The following is a 21,956-nucleotide window of genomic DNA, read 5'->3' on the forward strand; positions in this document are numbered from 1 at the left end:
CAAAAAGTAGAAATCCAAAGATTTCTTGTTTGTCGAAACCAAACTTCAGATTTTTGCTTAAATCTGTGCCTTCTATAAACTACAAGGCAAAACAGGCGATGAAAGGAACGACATTAGAAATCTAAAATTGCGTTTCACAACATCTAACCAAAAACCTGTCGTGAACTGGTTTCTTATACTCACAAAGAGTAAATAAAGATAAAGAAAAGATCAAGAAAATGAAACAACGCCAAGAAAACTTAAACCACCACAAATATTTGTTAGAGATGTAAGCGACTTCCCAAAAATAGCTGAATCTGAACAATACGAAACCAGAACCATGGTAAATAATACAGTCAAAATTAATCGTAGCGACCCACAAATATACAGAAAATTCATATATATCAAGATATATGAGACAGAACAACATTGTTCATCACACATATCAAACAAAAGAAGAAAGAGTCTACAGAGTAATAATTAAGTATCTTCACCATTCACATGGAACAGAAGATATCAATGAAGAACAGACAAAACTGGGTCCCAAGGTTAGAAACAACAATAATGCTAAACATAGGATTACAAAAGAGGCCATAAATATGTTCTTTGTCGGTCTTGAACCATAAGACAATAAACAAGATATTTATAGAGTTTAGTAATTACAACACTGCAATATACAAATTAAACCACCCACAAAAAACAAAAATATCATTTAATGTATGAGATGCCAATTATATGGCCATTTAAAAGCATATTGTAATAGACCATATGTATACTTGACATGTGGAGGGCAGCACAGTACAGAAAGCTGTAAAAAGAACAAGAACACACCAGCCACATGCGCTTTATATGAAGGAGTTCACCTAGCTAATTATAAAGGATGCGAATATTATCTAAATATTATTTAAATAGAAATAAAAATAACGCACAAACTACGCAAAAAACGTTTTACAATAGCTTAACTAATAAATTAAAAACACAACCAAAAATATACGACCATTCAATACGGAATACAATCAAATCAGCTATAAAACCTAAAACAATATCGCCACCAGTACTAAAAACCACAGACACACAAAACTAATGAAGAAGAACAAGATCAAGAAATGATTAAGTATTTAAATTTAGATTAACTATTAGTAAAGCCAATAAGACTAACAACGCCAAAAGAACTGAAAGAAGAAATCTTGAGACTATATATAAAAAGTCACCAGGAATTCACCAAATAACACCAAAAATGCTACAAGAATTGCCCAAAAAGGGTATAGTAATCCTTACATATATATTTAAAGCAATATTAAGGTGTAATTGTTGACCTAACAATCTAAAAATTGCAGAAATGCTTTTATTCCCAAAACCAGAAAAGGATCCCAGTGAAGTCTCATCTTATCGAGCTATCAGTCTGTTATCAACAATCTAAAAAGGACTTCTTTATAAAATTAAACAAATATTATCACCATTCTTTCAAATACTTACATCATACTTGGAAAACCGACAGCTCAGAACAAAAGTAAATGGAGAAATATCCAAAATGCATCCCATTAAGGCGGGAATTCCGCAAGGCAGCGTCCTGGGACCTCTATTACATTTATTATGTACGTCTGATCTACCAACTTTAAATAACGTAACAATTGGCACATTTGCAGATGACACAGTAGCACTCACAAGTCATAAGCACATTAAAATAGCTACACAACAACTTCAAGACTACTTGTATGAGCTTGAAAACTGACTGAAGCAATGAAAAATAAAAACAAATGGAAGCAAGTCAACCCACAACTTTTACTTTACGACGAGAAACACCACCACCCATATACATCAACAATGAGGAAATACCCAGGACTAAAACAACTAAATATCTTTGGCTACACCTAGACCAAACCCTGTGTTAAAAAGAAATCACTTGGTTAATTGGAAAAACTCTAAACTGTCAACAAATAATAAAAATTTCATTTATAATGCAGTTATCAAACCAATATGGACATATGGCATAGAGCTGTGGGGCTGTAGTAGTAAATCCAATATTGCTATAACGGAAAGATGTCAATAAAAAACCTTAAGAGCAATTGTTGATGCACGCTGGTACGTAACCAACCTAAGAATCTATGAGGATCTCAACATCTTAACAGTAAAAAAAGTAATCCGGCAAAAAAAAAAACGTTTAAAAAGTGAACACACACGTCAATTCATTAGTTTTTCACAATAACTCAACATCAAGTTATCAGAAGACTAAAGCGACATTGGCCAACAGACCAGTAGCATGGACACGTAATTCTCTCACCGGAGGGACCACAATCACGTCAGAATCAAGGGACAGGATCTAAACTCATCACATTCATTTATAGAATACATTTTTATTCCGATTGTTAATTTATTAGCTATAATAAAAAAAATTGCTGCTTAGAAAGTTACAAAATAAGCTAGAAATTTCGGTTTTATATAAATGTTAATAAATTATTAAAAATGAAATTAGAACCTTCATATTATATGTAATGTTGGGACTTGTAGTGCGTAAAATATGATCAAAATAATAAAGTTACAGTAATTCTACGGGTAACTTACTTTAGGGCTGTATTAACAGTGATGATAATGATAGTGAAAAGCTTATTTGCAAAATTACATATTCTTAGTCCAAATACCTATCAACCAATCTCTGTATTTTTAAATGTAAACTTTTAAATGTAGCAATTCTTTACTTTACCTTCAATTTTAGCTTCGGATGATAACCTAGTATAATTAACTAAGGCCGCAGTTTCTAGACATTTTTTAATCATACTGCGAACTTCTTCTGGAGGCACTGGTGTGACAATATCTTTCATGAGAACCCTTTCTAATAACGAAAGAGTGGCCTTTAATGCGCCTTCAGGGCGCCCGAAAGGAAAACAAAACCTACAACAATATAATTTGATCGTATGATAAAAAAACAAGTTGTGATGTGTAATGTATGTTTTGGATTTGTTTTATAATATTCTATAACCATACTTATTGTAAAAATCAAACTTCTTTGTCACTTCATCCGATGACTTATGTGATAAGTTTAATTCATAAAACAATAAAATGTGTACTCACCATAGCGCTTAAGCATTATTATCCACTGTATCCTAAACTGAAATCTGCTTGAGATATTAGTTTGACGAATAGAAGCTTTGTGTATAGTAATTTTTAAATGCACCATAGTTTTACTATGTCTTTTCTATAGTATTTTTTAGACATATCTATTATTTACTCACATTAACTACGGTTTTCTTCGTTGTGTAAAGTGTGTAGTGGTTTTCGTGTCAAGCTTTTCCCAGAAAAAATTCGCATACAGTGATTTGATATGATTACAATAGTCTAGTGAGCAGTAAAACATTCAATAAATAAACATTACTAAGTGTCAAAGGGGCAATTAAAAATACAAAGAGGAGGAAAGTTGAAAATTCACATTAAATGAAGAACCGTCTTTATCTTATTTAATCCTTTTATTCTTATTACTTATTACTTGATTGTATGTACACCCTGTAAATATCAGGCGTTGGACTTAAACTGCGATTTCATATAATCTCTCAATTAATATATTGAAGAAGATAATAGCATACACAAAATTAAATATTTATTAGTAGTACTGCAGACTTACCAACCTTTATAGTTTACAATTCGTCAACCTAAAGAGTCGAAGTCGAAGAAAAACGGTAAATTTTTTATGTTCGGAAAATCTAAACTGTTGTCTTTCCGAATAACGAAAATGGTAGAAGAATATTGACAGACAAAAATGCTGGGGCACTGCGCCGTTTAGACATCCGTAATAAATTAATTTCTTTATTAATTTTAAATTATTAACTTTCTCAGCACTGCTTTATAAATGGCATTAAAATATGATATATGATAATACAGTAAAAGCTCTTTATCCGCGAGGTATATGTTCCGTAAATATGTCGCGAATACAGGAACTGTGAATATGGAATGGTAATTTATATGGGATTATAGGGGATACGTTCCTAGTTGCCGAAATGAAAAAGCAAATATATAAAAAAATTAATTTAATTAAAGTGTTTGACCATACATATTGATTAATTACATATTATCTTAAGATTTAGGCAATGGTTTAAAGAATTTAGTAATTGTCTCTTGCTTGGCAGTTCTTAAAAACCTATTCAATTCAGACTGACATTCAGCAGTGGCATTAGCAATTTGGCTCTTAAAAAGAAGATGTTATTTTGCCCAAAGCTCATTTGCCATTCTTAAACCTCCACTTAAGATTTTTTTAAATAAATTTGATGTTTGGATTATAAATTTAACATTTCCTCTGTCAGTCCTAAAGTCAGTCTAAAGTTTTAATCAATCCTTCATCTTGCGATTCAAACAACTCCTGAACGTCACTTGATTCTATCTGTTCGATCCTATTCCACTCGCAATTTCGGCAATGTTTATAGTTAAAGTTCAGTTCTTGCAATGATTCTTTTATGTTTATGATGCATTTTGATATGCCAAATTTCTTCCAACATTACATAACGTTCATATCAGGATCACTCTCCATATTACTCAGTATCATTTTGAAGGTTCGTCTAATGTAAAAGCCTGGATTATTCCTTGGTTCAAAGACTGAAACATCAACAGAAAAGAATTCAAGGCAACTGCAAGACGTCAGAAGTCAGAATGGCGACCTATTAACAACAAGAAAAGATGTATGTATATAGATGGGTGGAATACTTTAACCAGGCACTTAATATAGAAGAAGGAGAAAAAACAAGGAAGACGAAAGAGATGAGGTAAGAAGAACAGACAAGGGAGAAGAGGAACCACCAACGATTCTTGAAGTTAAAGATGCAGTTAAAAAACTAGCCAGAAACAAATTACCCGGAATAGATAATCTCCCAGCTGAACTATATAAATAATGTGGCCGTGATATCATAATGGCATTACAGCAGCTTATAAAAGAAATATGGAGACAGAAATCCCTTCCCAATGATTGGAATACTGGAATACTTTGCACCATATACAAAAAAAATGAGATATCTTTGAATGCTTTAACCACAGAGGAATTATGCTTTATTGCTTTATGCTTTTATTTATAAAATATTTTTCACAGTACTATGTCATCGTATGCCACCATATGCAGAACGGATAGTAGGAAAATACCAGGCTGGTTTCAGAGGTGGTAAATCGACAATTGATCAGATTGCAACCCTGAAACAAATTTTGGAAAAAACACTGGAATATGGTATTGATACTCATCACATATTTATAGACTACAAAGCAGCCTACAACTCTGTGAATAGAAGAGAAATGTTCAAAGCAATGAAAGAGCTAGGAATACCAAATCAAATGGTAAATTTAACAAAACTAACACTTGTCGACTAGAAAAGTTGAATGTAGAGTACGAATTCAGGGGGAACTGTCTGAACCTTTTAAAACAAATAACGGGCTGCGCCAGGGAGACCCTCTCTCCTGTATACTGTTCAATCTGGCTCTGGTAAATAGTAATACGAATGTCAAAAATCACAACCACTGGTTTAATATATAATAAATCAGTGCAAATCGTGGCCAATGCTGATGATATCAATATTATTGTGAGAACGGAAAGCGTTGTACGAGAGGCGCATGTAGCATTAAAAAAATCAGCTACCAAAATGGGTTTAATAAAAAACAACAACAAAACGAAGTATATGAAAATAAGCATTCAACCACAAATACTACGACCACTTGTTATAGAAAACGACGTCATCGAAGCAATGAACGAATTTGTATACCTGGGAGCGCTCCTTAACACTGAAAATAATACTATCGCAGAGATAATTCGCACAATTATATAGAGAAATACAAAAATAAAACTCTACAGAACAATAATACGCCCAGTCCTAACATACGGTTCAGAGACCTGGACTCTAACAAAAAATAATGAAAACATGTTAGGATGTTCCGAAAGAAAAGTACTAAGGCGAATTTATGGAGCAGTGAATGACAGTGGAGTGTGAGAAGACGATACAACTTCGAACGTTATAGAATATACCAGGAACCAGATATCGTAAAACATATTAAGATAGGATGGTGGATAGTGCATGTAATGCGGATGGAACAAAATGACCTAGCTAGAAAACGTTCCTTGATAGACCCATTGGTCAGAGAAGAAGGGGAAGACCTAGAGCAAGGTTCCTTGATAACATTGATGAAGACATGAAAAATATGGGAATATGTGCTTGGCGGAGAAAGGCGATGGATAGGGACGACTGGAGAGAAATTCTTGAGGAGGCTAGGACCCACATGGGGTTGTAAAGCCAGAATGATGATGATGATGTCCATAGGTTGAAGTAAAGCCCTCGTATTAAACGGTCAAAAATGTCACTTTTATGTATATTTGGATGTACACTTTCAAGTTCGCGAGGATGGCCTGATGCATTGTCCTAAACAAGAACTACTTTAAAGTCTACATTCTATGATTTCAAATGAGTAACTTCAGAAACAAAACAATTCCGGAACCAGTCACAAAAAATAGTGCTTGTAACCCATGCTTTCTTGTAGGAACTGTAACCATGCCTAAATACTGGTGGGTCATCCTTGTTTTGATTTTTTAACACACGAGGATTTAAAATAATGCTTTAATATACAGCATCAATATTTTAATAACACAATCTCCAGATGCATTATAACAGAGTAGCAGTGTAGCTGTATCCTTTGCTGCCTTAAATCCAGGGAAGACTTTTGGCTTTAAGAAATGAATGTTTTATTTGGCATTCCCTTAGAAAACAGTGGAGTTTCGTAGACAATAAATACTTGCTCAGGTGTACCAGGTTCGCAAATTCTTCTGGAATTCTTTTTGCTGCAGCTGTGTATGCAGATGCAGCTTCTACAACGATTTTAATGCTACGCAATGATTGTCGCAACTTAAATTTATTGAACCAACCTTACGATGCTTGAAATCCTCCATCTGTACATTCACCACCACCACTACCACCAGGTTCTTTAAAATGTGAGTAAAGACGCTTTGCTTTCTCCCGAACCTTTGTTCCACTCAGAGGTACCTTATTTGGTTGCGGTCTTCAATCCATAATGATAACGATACTTCCATTTTTTTCAGTCGAAGCTACAGACGACCTTATTTTATCTTCGAATTTGTTTTGTCGATCATACAGTTGATTCGTCGACATTGGATGGACGTGATATGGATGTAAACGACTCTCCAAGGCATTGGTCAAAGATTACTATTTGCACTTTAAATGGTAACACTGATTTTTTTTTTCGTTTTTCATTTTTTTTAGTCGACATTATAAATTACCAGGACAGCGGACCTGTTTTTGTAACGAATGGAAAAGAAAAAACAATAAAACACGCAATGCTGCTCTTACCAAAGGACGGAACGTCCAATTGTAGCAGAATTTAATGCTTTAAGTTTATTTTACCTAAATACAGCCGCGACGAAAGCAGATTACATCAAAAGGAACCGCCGAACCAAACAAATAATGCCGATAGCTTTTGAAAATACAATCGAGGAGTAGTTGTAATAAGGTCAATTTTATTTTTCTATTAGTCCACCTGCTAATGCGTTGAAAAGGATACCGAATGCTTTATTATTTAGGTATGTATGTACCGATGTACCGATTCGATCCGCGAATAAACGAATCATAGGCCGCAATTTTTTCAATCCGCGAATAGTAAAAACGCTAATGAAGGAAGCGCGAATAGGGAGCTTTTACTTTATATGATAATAAAATATGATAGTATGCTTGACGGATGGACTGCAAGTTGTACATTTACAAGAAGATATATAATTTTGTAATAATCAAATGCAAAAACGGCCCTTGTATTTTGTTCTTCAAGCATACTATCATTAGCGTCATTTTTTCTTATCATCTTTTAATCAGACGTAAGAATATAATAGTATATATAAAAATATAATAAACATTGCTGTTCATAATATTGATGCGAGTACGACTGGCAACCTTGCATTGATTAAAGTAAAAAGCAAATTAAATTTCTGCCTGACTTTTAACGAAAATAACAGGGAAACAGCTGAAATTAAATTGTAAAATTTAAATGAGTGTGATTATTACAAGTTAATATCAGTGCTGAGTGAAATTGTCCGTAAAAATCACGAAATATTGTCCAAAATCAAGTTCATATTTTTTATGGTTCGTAATAGGAGGTTCGAGTGCCATAATGGCATAAAACGAAAGTGACGCGATCCGAAAAAGTAAGAGAACGATAAGATCACCGGCGAAAAGATAAGGATCTAAAATAATAATTAGATACATTATGGCAGAACAAAGGAAAGAGCAAGATAATCTTAGGGATGAGGTCAAAAAACTTAAAGAATGTAATAAAAATCAACTACAGGACTATAAGAAAATAACTAAAAAAAATGTACAAATAAGGACAGAATTAAGAGAAATGCAGAAAAACATTAAGTTGTTAAAAAAAGAAAAAAGGGAGAAAAACATTGTAGTTAATGTTTTAAAAATGGATTTGAAGGATCCTAAAGAAATAAAAAAGGAAATAACAGAATTTATAGACAGGCACCTGACCATTTTTTATTTTTAAATGCATATTTACAATCTACCCATAAACAGTACATTAAGTAATTAGTAAATCTGATGACAATATTGCATTTCTCACATACCAAGGGCTTCAGTTAGCTATCATACGCATTGTTTTTCATTGAAATATCTGCAAACATTTTGTGTTGAAGGCTTGCTACAGCCCCAGAGTTCTATAAGACTTATTAAGACCATATTGGTTTTAGTATACCTTTGTAAAGCAGTGTTTTGTTCTCCAATGACAGTTGTGACTTTCTGCCAAGTAACCAATTCGTTTGTTTTAATTTTATATTGAGCTGAGTTTTTTTCGCGTTAATGTATTGCTTTTAGGTAAGCTTTCTGTCCAAATTAAAACAGAAGTTAAGACAGAACGGAAACTGGCAGAATATACATGTCGCATAGAATTAGAAGATGTTTCTGAGAAAGTAAAAACAATGCAGAATAAATACAAACTAAAAAACTTAAAATACTTATGAGTTTTTATAACCCACGATTTGAGTAAAAAAGAAAGCAAAATGCAGAGCATGATAAGAAAAAAGATAAATCAAATAAAAAATGGGTCTTAGTAAGATAACAACAGAAGGAGAGGTATGGAAGTGGAATTGAGAGAACTAAAAATTAAAAAAAGCAAAAAACTGAGAAGGGCCGATAGGAATGATATGAAAGAAACGATCCAAGCAAGGAGCAAGGCAATGATTCCTATTTATATTGAGTTGGAAAGTATAAGAAAAATAATAATAAGGAGGAAGAAAAGAGCTGATACGAGAGCTTAAAAATAGAAAAAGCACAAACCAGGAACATTAGAGGGTCCTTTTATGAGGGAGCGTTTAAATAGCTAACTAATGAGATTAGAAATACAAAATAGATGTTATGGATTTACAAAATATTCTGACCTAGAAATAAACTAGGAACAGCGTAATTACACGATACTAGGAAATACAGAGAAAAACGAAGAGGGAGAGTTCACTTTCATATCTAATGAATCAGGGGAATATAATTTTGAGAGAGTGGTCAATTGTACGTATCTGGGAGTTATTATAGAAGAGAAAGGTCGGAAAGAATGGGAACTGAATTCCATAGGGAATGCCAAAGGGAAATAAAAAGTACTGAGAAGCCTTAGAGAACTGATGAAATCCAAATATGTATCGATAAAAATAAAAATAATAATATATAAAACAATAATAAGGCCCACAGTGACGTATGTTAGTGAAGCATGGACAATAAAAAAACAAATATAGAGAAATTGGAAAAATGGGAAACGAAAATGCTTAGAGCTATATATGGAGGCAAAAACACGGTGGAATGTTGGGTGCAACGAACAAACAGGGAGCTAGAGGAACTGTATAATAAACCAAACATGAGTCGATTAATAAATTCACAGAGAGTGAGGGGGTAGAGGAACTGTATAACGAACCAAACATCAGTCGCTTCATAAATTCACAGAGAGTGAGATGGATGCGGCAGGTGATGAGAATGGAAAGAAAAAAGGTGCCAAAGATAATCCCAAAACGGGGCCCAATCACGAAAACAAGAAAAGGGTGGCTCAGACAAAGATAGTTTGATACCGTACAGGAACATCTCAGAAAAGAGGGAAGTGATGGGTGGGAAGGCAGAGCAACAAACAGGGATGTATGAAGGAAAATAGTAAGTCAATTTAGTTGGCAAGGAGCATGATAGGATAAGAATTCATTCCACTTGATACAAGTTTTGTAATATATAAGTATTGTATTATTTGTAGTTTAGCCCTGGGCCTGTTCAAGGCCTGTTGTGCTTTGTAAATAAATAATATTGTTGATTATTGCCAACTTGGCCAGTTTGCATAGCATATGAAAGGAAAATTTCAGATTTTCCGACCATAGAAAATGTATCCGTCACGATCTTCTTACGTAATCAATGAACAGTTGCTATTTTTTTGACTCAATATGTTGATGATCTGTAGGTTACACTGCATACTCAAATAAGCATAAAAAATGTAGGTACAACAAAAACTTCGTCAATACTTTCAATATTCTGCAAAATCTAGAAATATGTTTTTAAATAAAGATAAGTATTTAAAAAAATTCATACAAAATCCATGTTTGTATTCTGATTTCTATTTTTTTTTTCAATTTTTAAGCGAATATTTGCTGGGACAAGCTTTATCTTCGTCAATCTTACCTAAAATTCGTAATTTGATTTTCTAGTAGAACACGTAAACGATCCTTAACTTCTTGAAACTTCTCCTTCTCTTCGTGTGTGACACTCCCAACTCCATCCGGTCTAAAGTTATTACTGTTGTAATCAATTAATTGCTTTATTTCATCCCTATCATAATCTACAAACCTGTTTCCATGGACATGACTGGCGCAAAAGGCAAAACTATAATGGATCAAAGTCGGATCGATCATTAAATTCTTCTCTGCTCTATCTAAAAGGTCTGACAAATAACATAAATGTCTATAGCAACCTCGAACCCCGTATCTGGCACAGTATTCGTCTAGTACAAACACTTGACCAGGACTAAACCAACCCTGCAAAAAAAAACGGTTCGTAAGTTTTTAGAAAAGTACTAATTAACATATAAATTGACAGTATTTTCTTTTATTCATTTCTATTCTATATTATTCCGTTCCATATATTTGTGCGTATTTCGCATTTTCCAATATTTAATACAATTTTCCGATATATATTGTCTTCCATTAGTTTTTAGCAGAAATCTGCCATGAATTTGAAGATTTTATACTATGTATTTTCTGAAAATTTCATGAAAGCTGATTGAGTTAAAGATATCCCAAAAAAATAAACGGAGAGGAAGTAATTTGGTATCCAATTCTTTACCTCCCGACAATACAAGAAACACCTCATTAACCAATAATGAGATCGATCGTCCATATATTGAAGTGTATAATAACTGGTTTTCTGTACTTTTTCGATTAAAATGTAATACCCCTAAAGCGACATTGTTAGATTCATAAAGTCACAAAGACAAATACTATGCTGGCTCGGGCATTAAAAAAGAATGCCACAAAATCGAGCGGTAAGAGTTTTCAGAAATAGAAGCCCCAAGGAAGAATAAGAGAAAGGCGTTATAAAAGATGACAAGGCAGAATGGAAGAACATTGTTAAGAAGGCCAAAGTTCATAAAAGGTTGTAGCGCCAGAAGAAGAAGAATACTCCTAAAGCAGCCAATATACAAAAATTTTAGAGAAAACAACAAACAACGGATTTGCGTTTCACGTCTTAATTTAATAATTAATGTAGCTCAGAATTATCGCAGGCTTCCTTAATGGACATACATCACTAAAGAAAGTAAATGTGATAAAGGACTTTAAGTTTTCTTTGAATCACAGGTATCTTTTAATCACCATTATAATTCAATTACTAGTAAAGCTCTTGGTTTTGTTTAGCGTAATTCAAGGGATTTTTCCATTAATTTGACAAAGATAGTATACCATGTATTGGTTAACTCAACTTTCCAGTATGCCTCTAATATATTGTCTCCCTTCTACCAGTCCATGTTAATGCCATTGAAAAAATTCGGAATAAGTTTTTACGACTTATAGCGTAAAAATTGAACAGGCCTTTGCATACTTACTCTTATGAAGATATCTTAATGCAACTTAAGATTCATACTCTGTAAGATCGCAGAATAATGTCAGATACAATATTTCTCCTTAAGATCTTATCTGGCCACATTTGTGGCCCTGCTCTGCTTGAACTATTCTCCTTTAAAACACCTAATAGAGTTACCAGAAGTGGTTGGTTGTTTCGAGGTTTCATATCACAGCACTAACTATGGTTTTATAGTCCAGTGGCACGTCTCTCCCGACTTGCCAATGGATTCAGTGATAAGGGTGTAGTTTTTACTGGAATGCCTGTTGCCAGTTTTTAAGAAAAGCATTCAACTAGCTTTAAATGATTTGTAAATTTCATATGTTTGTTTTCAAAATTTATTTTTATGATATAGTCATTTATATGCTGTTTGTTGTTTTGATTATTGTTTGACATAGTTAGTTAATGATTCTTTATATTTATATTTGAAATGGAATTGTAAAAAGCCGTTCTCCCATTAATAAATAAATAAATAGATTATGTAGAATAAAATATGAGACAGTCAACCATATTTTACATGACTACAAAGCAGTGGATCGTAGAGGGCAAACACTTTTAGGAAACTACCAAGTGACTATAAAAATATGATATCTATCCACAACATAATTGTCAATTTACTGCAGTAAAAATACCATACCGTTTATAGATATTAGCCTAAAACTTACCAATGAACAGTATGGATCATTTAATCGATATTCCAACGTAAGATTTTGGAAAAGTTTAAATAGCGAAGCGTGGTCAAACTGACAGGGATCGGCAGAGATAAAATCCTCCATTCCATGCTTTCTTGCTCTGTCAGCATCTGTAAAACATAAAAACAATTAAATATTGATGTTGAAAGGAAAAAACAAAATAAAAGAAACACTAGGAGAGCCATGTTTCCTTATTTACTTACCTCCCTGAATCTTAGAAATGGTAGAATTTTTATCTTGTAGAGTAAGCGGAGGCGTTGGCTTGTGAGATTGTCCAGTTGCTCGGTACATCGCCATGACCCAAAGATGACATTCGTTTTCATCGTCACTAGCATATATAATGCTGTCGCCTTCTTTTACGGCATTAAAGAAATATCTACCTCCTTCCAAGTCTGGAAATATTTCATTGAGTACGTAAAATATCCACTAGGTGACATACACAAAAATGGTAACTTACGCTTACCCATTCCCACCATCAAGTTGGCTTTAAAATAAACACAAACCAATTAATTAGTATTCTACTAAGCGACAAATATTTTTACACATTTTAACGTTGCTACTATTCCATCAAAAACACTTTCTTTATTATTAAAAATTAGTATAGACGTGAGACTAAACTACCAACAAAAAAGGTGTTAAATAAAATGAAACAACAAAATGAAACAACAATGAAATAAAATTTTGAAATTGCAACTATTATCCAATGTTGAAAACGTGCACCCAATACATATAGTAATTTTATGTTATTACAGCTCATCCTGAAGGATGAAGTATACATTGAACGACAGCCATGAAATTCAAAACATTGCTCTATTAGTACACAACATAAACAGACGCTTATATTAAATGTACCATCTAGAAAGTTTATTCTGTATCAAAGCTTGAAAATTATTTTTGAAATATTTTAAGAGAACAGCATATAACAGCAATATTTAAGAAAGGAAATAGAAAACTATGGGAAACTATCGAGAAAGTGACAAAGACCAAAATTAGTCGTAAACCAGAAATTAGCAAAAAAAGCTTTTTTCGTGATAATCTTTGATATAGGTATCTAACAACTACTTTTGATAAATTGGACGATAAAAACATGTATTAAACAGAATATAGATTAAACATTTTTTACTTATAAACAATGTAGGATCGCTGTTTGATTTTAGCTCTTAAAGGTGAAGACCGGTAAATTATAAGGAAAAGTCACACAATTTTACTGAAATAGCATAGAAAATTTTTTGCTTAATTATTTTAAAATAGCTTTAAAAGTCGATTTTTCGAGTTACAATAGTGACAATATAATATGTATTCAGCTATAAAAATTTTGAGAAGCTTCAGTTAGTGTAAAATTGAAATTATTTATCCCAGACAGCTTTTATCTACAACGTTATTATGCGTAAACTATTAGCTCCAGCACCAAATTGAAGAAGGCTTATTTTAGCAAATTAAATTATTTAACGATTAAAAATTTTATGTTAAATATTGTAAAATAGGTTTACGAAAGTACTCTGCCTTCCTAAGCCAAAATGACGTAACTTAATATTTTGCCAATTTTCCGTTTAAGGTTATGTAGGGTCTTTGTACTTATATGCGTCAAATTTACTGAGCGAAACAGACGTATCTCGCATGAAACCGCTTCAAAACTGCTAATAAAATATCACGTATATCAAAAATAGCTGTAAAACCTTGTGTAATTTGACTTAACTCTATTTTGGCTTAGGGAATGATATAAAATAATCTAGACATGCGTATTTTATGCTTAAGGGTGAATAGGCGGTCTGCAAATCAGCGAGGTAGTGTACGATTTTGTTGGTCTGTTTTGAGTGTTCAAAATGTGTGAAAAGAAAAATAAGAGTTCTTCTGATTTACCAGGTTTAAAACGTAAAGTGGTGGCAAAGCAATTTAATATTTCTATTGTAAAATTGGGACATGAAGAATACGAAATTTGTGAAACCTTCAACTTGTACAATCCAATCCATAAAAAAGATACATTGACAGTGAATGTGATGAATGCACAGAATGGAAGTTTCACATAGAAAGAGCCATAAAATATCGTGAAGATGCCGAAAAAGACTACAACAGCACTGATACAACTAGTATAACATACTGTGCAGATTTGGGAAAGGTAATAATGCTGCCAAGATTAGAAATGTTTAAAACCGCAATATTCATCAACCGCCTAACCGTATACAATGAGACCTTTGTTTAAAGACCTTCAAATCAAAGAGAGACGCATCCAAAATTACCATGTTATAGACAATTTCGCGGCCCAAAATAAAAACTGGTCCTTCTTTTCATTTTTACTTTATATGGTAAATTCAAATGGAATTGCTGAAGACGAAATTGAAATTTAATATTTCGAACCAGGTCATACCTTTATGGCAGCTGATTCGTTCCATCACAACGTGCAGTTATCGATGAAGAGAATGAGAAAGTTGTATGACTTTCAAGATTTTGTGCAACCTGTCCGAAATACTATTCGTCATACGGAAATCTTGCCAATAAAATTAGAGAATTTTTTCACTTGGGAAGATTATTTATCTCAGTATAAACCTGGTAAGATTAATAGTAGACCTTATTTGCACATAGTGCAAGTAATCTTTCAAAGAGGAAACTACAAAATGAAGTATAAAAACGATTTTGATGAAGAATACTTGGAAATCAATCTTTTAAACTCTAAAATTACAAAAAAATAATGAATTACCAAAACCCACAATGTGTGAAATGTAAATGGAATACCGCTTCAGAAAAAAAGTAACATACTTCACAATATGAGAGAGATCATGAACACCGGGTTACAGTTTTGGGAAAATTTATCTACTACGTTGGAATAAACTTACCGCTGTTTTTATTTTAGTGTAATATTTAAATGTACAAGTATCTATATTTTATTATTTTCTTTTTAGAAAGTTTATTTTAATTTAATGGTATATTTCACTTTTTATCTACAGGCACTTAATTTTCATATTATTGATATGCGTCATTTGTGCAAAATTGAGAGCTTTGCATTATATCCTTTAATAAAAAATAAAGGTAATAAAGCTAAGATAACTGAAATGATCAATTTTTATTTGGTTCTTCCTGATAGTAGTATCTGTGTCATACAAGCTAATGATTGAATATAAATATCAGTACAATAACGTAACTAATCTAACTGATATCAATTTCTTAATCAAAATAAACGCATCCCATTTTTTTCTGTTAAATATATACATTTTTTTAAAAGCATGTTAGTGCTAATTTTGCATCACCCCAGTAAGTATAGGTATATTTAAAGATACTAGAAAATATAACAAAAAATAACTTGTGCTGAAACCAACTAACTAAAATGTTAATTATCTCAGATTAACCAAACCTTCACTTAAGTCATCTTGGCTTAGGAGGGTAGTACTGTAATTTTAAGATTATAAACATTTAAAATACCACAGACGCATCAACATGTAGGAAGTTAATTTTTTTTTATTCGAAATACTTTAGAACCCGATTTAGCTGTTTTTTTCATTTCTCGATTTTACTTTTTTAAAAACTAAATTCATAAATTAAAAAACGACTTTAAATTCGCAATATCTCCGGTTATAATCAACGAAAATTATTTTTTTTAATTTGGGGTACCTTGTTGTATAGTTCATAAAAATTCATTTTATTAATATGTCAATTGTTTATTTAACCGAATAATTTGTTTAAAGAATTTAAAATACCTATATTTATTTTGCAAAATTTTACTTTCATTTTTATTATATTAGTAGAAAAGATTATGAAACAATAGGTTACTTAAATATTTATGTATTATAGTTATAAAAATAACATCTTTTAACAATAAATTTTACAAAAAAAAAAATATTTTTTATTTGAATATATCAAATCTATACATTATGTTAATTATGTTTAAATTATGCTTATTATTTTTACAATTACTTTTCTTGGCTGAAAAACATTACAAATGTATTTAAATAAACTATTTGTTATAAACTTTGTATAATTATAATTCCACAATTTTTATTTAGAAGTATACAATGTTTATAACAATTAATTTGTTTAAAATATATTGGTAATGTTTTTGAGATAAAATAATTGTAAAAATAATAAGCATAATTCAAGAAAAATTGACACATATAGACATTTTGTGGTGAAGGATATCCATCGATGTTAACTTGCGGACATGTACCTCTTCTTAGTTTGCTTTATCAATAAGTGTGTGTGTGTTTTACCACTTTTTTCTTTAATATAGTTTTTTGCACTCAGATACTCATGCTTTCTTTGGATATTGTTTGTTCAGGAGTTCATTGATATTTGTTCTGTAAGTGCACTTCGAAATATGTTCCAGTTTATTTGGTTATTAGTTAGGACTGGAGGTTTACTTCTGAGTATGACTTTAGAGTCTAGGTCAATTAGAATGGGACAATGGTCTTACGAAAGGTCCCAACATGATTCTATTGCTAAGTCGTTAAGAGATATACCTTTAATCCTTAGTAAGTTATTATTAGCCATTATTTTTTAAAAAAGTCTCCTTCTGCTATGAATTTTTGTCCAAGAAAACTAAAATAGGTAATAAAATTGTTTTCGTTAACGGATTGGCCAGGAGGACAATAGACTGCAGATAAGGTAAGGTTACCTAACCAGATAACCTTTTATTGTAGGTACTTTTCACTGAACTAGTAGTTGTAGTTCAGCGCCAGCCAAACAGTACGAACGTGGAGTAGACGCAACACCTGAAGACCTCCGAGTCGAAGCCGGACTTATCAGTCACGTGAGAGTTTAAGCACGGCAGATCGGAGACCAGCGTAAGCAGTCGCTAGAGGCAAAAGCCTATGCCGAGACAAAGCTGAACCGGGGAGATTTGTATTAATTGAATTTTCACGGAGGCCAAAATCAAGGCATAGGCAAGTGAAAAAGTAAACGGGCTTAGCCCGTCGGAATACTCCCTGTGCTACGATTGGGATGACACTGTGAGGTGTAATATTTTAGAAATTACACCTGACAGATACGGCCCAAGGTCAGGGAGGTGAGAAATTCAAGCGGTTCCCACTCTAGTTCTGCCTAGAGCGTGAACTTCCGAGTAAAGGTACTGGATGGCACCCAGAAGCCGTGCTGACAACGGGTCAGAAGGTCAAAAACTAAGCATTCCTCCAAAGGAAACTTTTCCTCATCGAGGACCTTAAAAAAGCAACTGCGCCCACGCAGTGTTTCAACTGCCATGAGTACCATCCTGCGCAGAGAACAATTGCCAAATGCCCCGAGAACAGAAGGCAAAATGTGCCAACTTCCAGGGGCAACACCCGGCAAACTTCAGAGGATGCCCCAGATGTCCAACCTGGGGAAGAAAACAACCACAAAGACAACAAGTCCCGCAAAAAATGCAGCAACAAACATCAAGCGGACCTTTCTACGCATAGTCAGTGAAAGCGCAAAATATCGAGAACACCATCTTGATCTCGAAACAACAACAAGACGGCCTAGTGAGCTCAGTTAAGGAACTGGTCACTAGAATTGTCCACGAGGCGATCACAAACATAAAGCTAGCACTTAACTAGTGCAAGCAAATAGGGGATACTTGAGGATAGGTTTCTGGAACTCAGGAGGCATAAGGACCAACCAGAATATACTGGACGAACTGGTCAATAGATATAAAATGGATGTCGTCGCAATACAGGAAACAAAGCTCACGAACAACATCAATATCAAGTTTCCGTGCTACGACATAATATACAGGAACGATAACACAGCAAGATCAGGTGGCACAGCAATATTAGTGAAAAAAGGCATAGGTCACATCAGAATTCTAACACCACAACTAAATACTATGCAAGCAACAACAGTAAGAATACAAATGAGGCAAGGATAAGTCAGAATTACCTCCGCCTACGTAAGACCACAAGATCTACTGATCGAAGACGACCTAAATACGTTCCTAAACGACGAACCCTCAATTATAATAGGAGACCTAAATGCAAGATTTTCAAAATGAAACGACAGAGCTACGAACAGAAATGGAAGACTACTAAACACATACTTAGAAAACAATGACGACGTTATGGCAATGGGCCCTACAGACCCAACACACTACCCAGACAACGGACTTCCTACACACATAGACATTGTAGTAGCAAGAAGCCTAGGACTACAAATAGAATAATAAACATTAAACGAAAGCACAACGGACCACAACCCCATCCTATTAGAACTAGGAACGTGGGAAGAGGAAAGTACAGTCAAAAGAGTTAAAAAGAAAATAAGGTGGACGAACTTCAAAAAACTCGTAAGCACTGGAATAAACATAGTTCCAGTGATAGACAACCCACGAGAAATAGAAGACAGAGTCCTAGAGTTGGAAAACATTATCCAACAAGCACTCAGTAACAGCACTACAGAAGAGGAAGTAGTGAAACGTATTAAAGAGAAAATCAATAAATACACAAGAGAGAAAACACTACAAAAAACAACAAAAACAACGCACAAAAAGATAGTTGTAGCTCAAAAAACTCGTAGACAATCGCAACGTACAGCGTGGACCCGGTTAATTTTAAGTAGATATTTATTATATTAATATACACTAATTCTGATTTTATGTTACAGGCATCCTACAAAAAAAAATCCAAAAAACACACAAAAAACGGCTTCGGCCACCAAAAAAATAAAAAAACTACTAACAAAAACCGGCGCAATCCACAAAAAAATATTAACAAAACTCTTTTTTGTTTTATTAAAAAAAAAAAAACAAAATATACATCGTCTAAGACTTTAACTAAGTCTAAGGTTTTAACATCCTTATATTAAGTTTCTTGGACTGAGATTGTTTGTCAATCCATTAAACATTGAATGGTCATTTTGAAACAGCATTAGATAATCTAACAAAAGTCTAAGAAGATGCTGAGTAACACAAGATTTTTTAAATTATATATTACTTGTCATAAGATCCCATTTCAAAATCTTACAAAATGACACCCATCCTCACTTTTCAATGATGACGTTATCACTAAAGCATTATAAAAAAATGTGACCAGATGCCTTAGGTCAAATAATCAAAAATTGTTTGCGTTTTCTTGTTCAGAAAATAGTTGGGGAAGAGTTAAGGCACGCATATACGAAAGGCATAAGCATAAAATAAAGTTCTTAAACATCAGATAATATCAGATTCTTTTCTTCTTTATTACCTTTAGGAGAATGAATTCCAAAATTTGGCATCTACGACCATTCTTTCAAAGTGGTAAGCCCTTTAACTAGTCTATATGATATATAATAATTACTTATTTATAGTCTACAAGATTTTTCAAGTGGCAACTAATATTTTAAAATAATAGTTTTTGATGTAATGGTAGCTTCGTAGCCCAAAATCTAAAGGTAACGATACAGGAAAACGCATTGTATTATTAGCAGCATTTAAAAAGAGTTATAGAAAACCCCAAGCATACATACCTAATAGCAGCTTTTTACTCAATTCAAATAAAAGACATATATCTATTATTTATGGTACACATCATTTGTGGAATGGATGAAATAAATCAATCTGTAATTTAAAAAATAATCTTACCACTAGATGCTTCGATGTAATCAACAGTATATCCATCAAGTTGCATCATCTCAGAAGGTTCTGATTTCTTTTCCTTATAACTACACATGGCAAAGGTATATTGTGAAACTTGTACTAATACGTAATATCGCTTTTTCCATTTTTTCCAGACATTTTTTCCAATCGCATACAGATAACCGCAATGCTTCATATTAAGAGGCTTATCCATTCTACATGCAATTTTTATCCTCAAATCCTGATCGGGTAAGTTTTTTGGTACGGACATCTTATGCCATTCTGGTGCCTAAATACATAACTGTTGTTACTTATACAATTGAAAAATACAGTAGCTATATGTGTTAAAGGAAATCCTCCATATACTTTTATCACCATTCTAACAAATGTTTTTGAATGCTCAAACATGCAATAACTCTATCAAGCAATAATCAAATGGCATTAATTATTTTAAAAGTATATATACATGGTACTTAGGGTAAAAGATTTGAGTCAGCATATTTTTACGAATGCTTTAAACTAGTGTTTTATGTTTAAATAATTAATTAAATTTCAAAATCCAAATTCCATAGACCCAGTCGAATATGTTTACGTTTTGTATTACTTTCAAGTAGCGACCAGTTTCATAATAATTTAAAAGATTGCTTTTGATTACCAAAATTTATTTACATTTTAAAGTAACTTTAAAGTTTTAATGATGGCTCTTTTAGTCATATCAACGTGAGCTTTTGATCAAACTTAACTTTGATACACAGTCTGTATATAGAGTAAAAGAGTAAAGTTATTAATTTGGAAATTTATTTTGTTAGTGAGTTGAAATTTCTTTGCTGAGAATGAATATTTCCCAGAAGACTAAAGACAGAAGGAAAAATTCTTCACAAAAAATGGTAACTTTTTAAATAAATGTGTGAAATAAAATATCTAAGTAGCTTATAGCCTCATTTGTCAGTATTGAACACACAATTTATTTTTTTAACGTTTTAAATGTTACGTGTAGATGTATATACATGGTGTGGCGCGGAGTAATGGCGGATACAGATATGTTATACATGTCAAATTACGAAGCTGAAGCTTTTAAATGACGCTGAGTTGAAATATAATAATGTCCTAAATGTGGCACCTCTGGTTATACCGGATGTATACGTCAACTTTGTTATTTTAAGTAGAACCTATAGATATTAAAAAAAAAAGTTTCCTCCCAGTTTGTTTATTTTTATTTCCGAATCCACTAATAGGAGGTTGACAATTTATGAAAAACAAAAAAAGGAAACGATTGCTAAAACCGATATCGGGGAGATTGCATTAATTTTGGGTTGCTCTTTTGATATGAGTTACAACAGATTGCCAGCACTTCGACACTATTGGTCAAGCCATACATCCGTTGGTAACATACTAATTAAAAATAATGTTTCTAGAAATAGATTTACATTATTACTATCCAAAATGTAGATGAATGGTCCATAAAAACAAAATTCTTTCAAGACATATTATAAAGAGATTCTATTTCCATCTGTAGGAACGGTTATTGCAAACAGAAAAATCCACCAAAACTCAACAAAACATTGATTAGAGGAGAATCTGACATTATTGGAAATAAACATGGTATAATTTGTACAAATTGGCAAGATACCAAGGAGGTCCCAATTCGTAGTAAGTATCATGATGATAGCA

General features: G+C 32.8%; 1 protein-coding gene across 7 annotated transcripts in view; it reads right to left on the bottom strand.

The window, feature by feature from the left end:
• Cadps (calcium-dependent secretion activator 1) overlaps positions 1-21,956 on the bottom strand; it is a 204,531-nt gene that overhangs the window by 68,014 nt on the left and 114,561 nt on the right. For 2 of the 7 annotated variants that reach the window (XM_072546786.1, XM_072546782.1), the window contains 7 exons: positions 20,292-20,574; positions 13,230-13,256; positions 12,976-13,164; positions 12,746-12,882; positions 10,812-10,999; positions 10,647-10,760; positions 2,681-2,868 (listed from right to left, as the gene is read on the bottom strand). In XM_072546786.1, coding sequence (XP_072402887.1) covers positions 2,681-2,868; positions 10,647-10,760; positions 10,812-10,999; positions 12,746-12,882; positions 12,976-13,164; positions 13,230-13,256; positions 20,292-20,574 — 1,126 coding nt within the window. The remainder of the gene's footprint in view (positions 1-2,680; positions 2,869-10,646; positions 10,761-10,811; positions 11,000-12,745; positions 12,883-12,975; positions 13,165-13,229; positions 13,257-20,291; positions 20,575-21,956) is intronic. The other 5 variants (XM_072546789.1, XM_072546785.1, XM_072546788.1 and 2 more) reach the window with 3 other exon arrangements.

Source organism: Diabrotica undecimpunctata, chromosome 10 (genome assembly GCF_040954645.1).
Source record: "Diabrotica undecimpunctata isolate CICGRU chromosome 10, icDiaUnde3, whole genome shotgun sequence".
In the NCBI taxonomy this organism is placed as follows: Eukaryota; Metazoa; Arthropoda; class Insecta; order Coleoptera; family Chrysomelidae; genus Diabrotica; species Diabrotica undecimpunctata.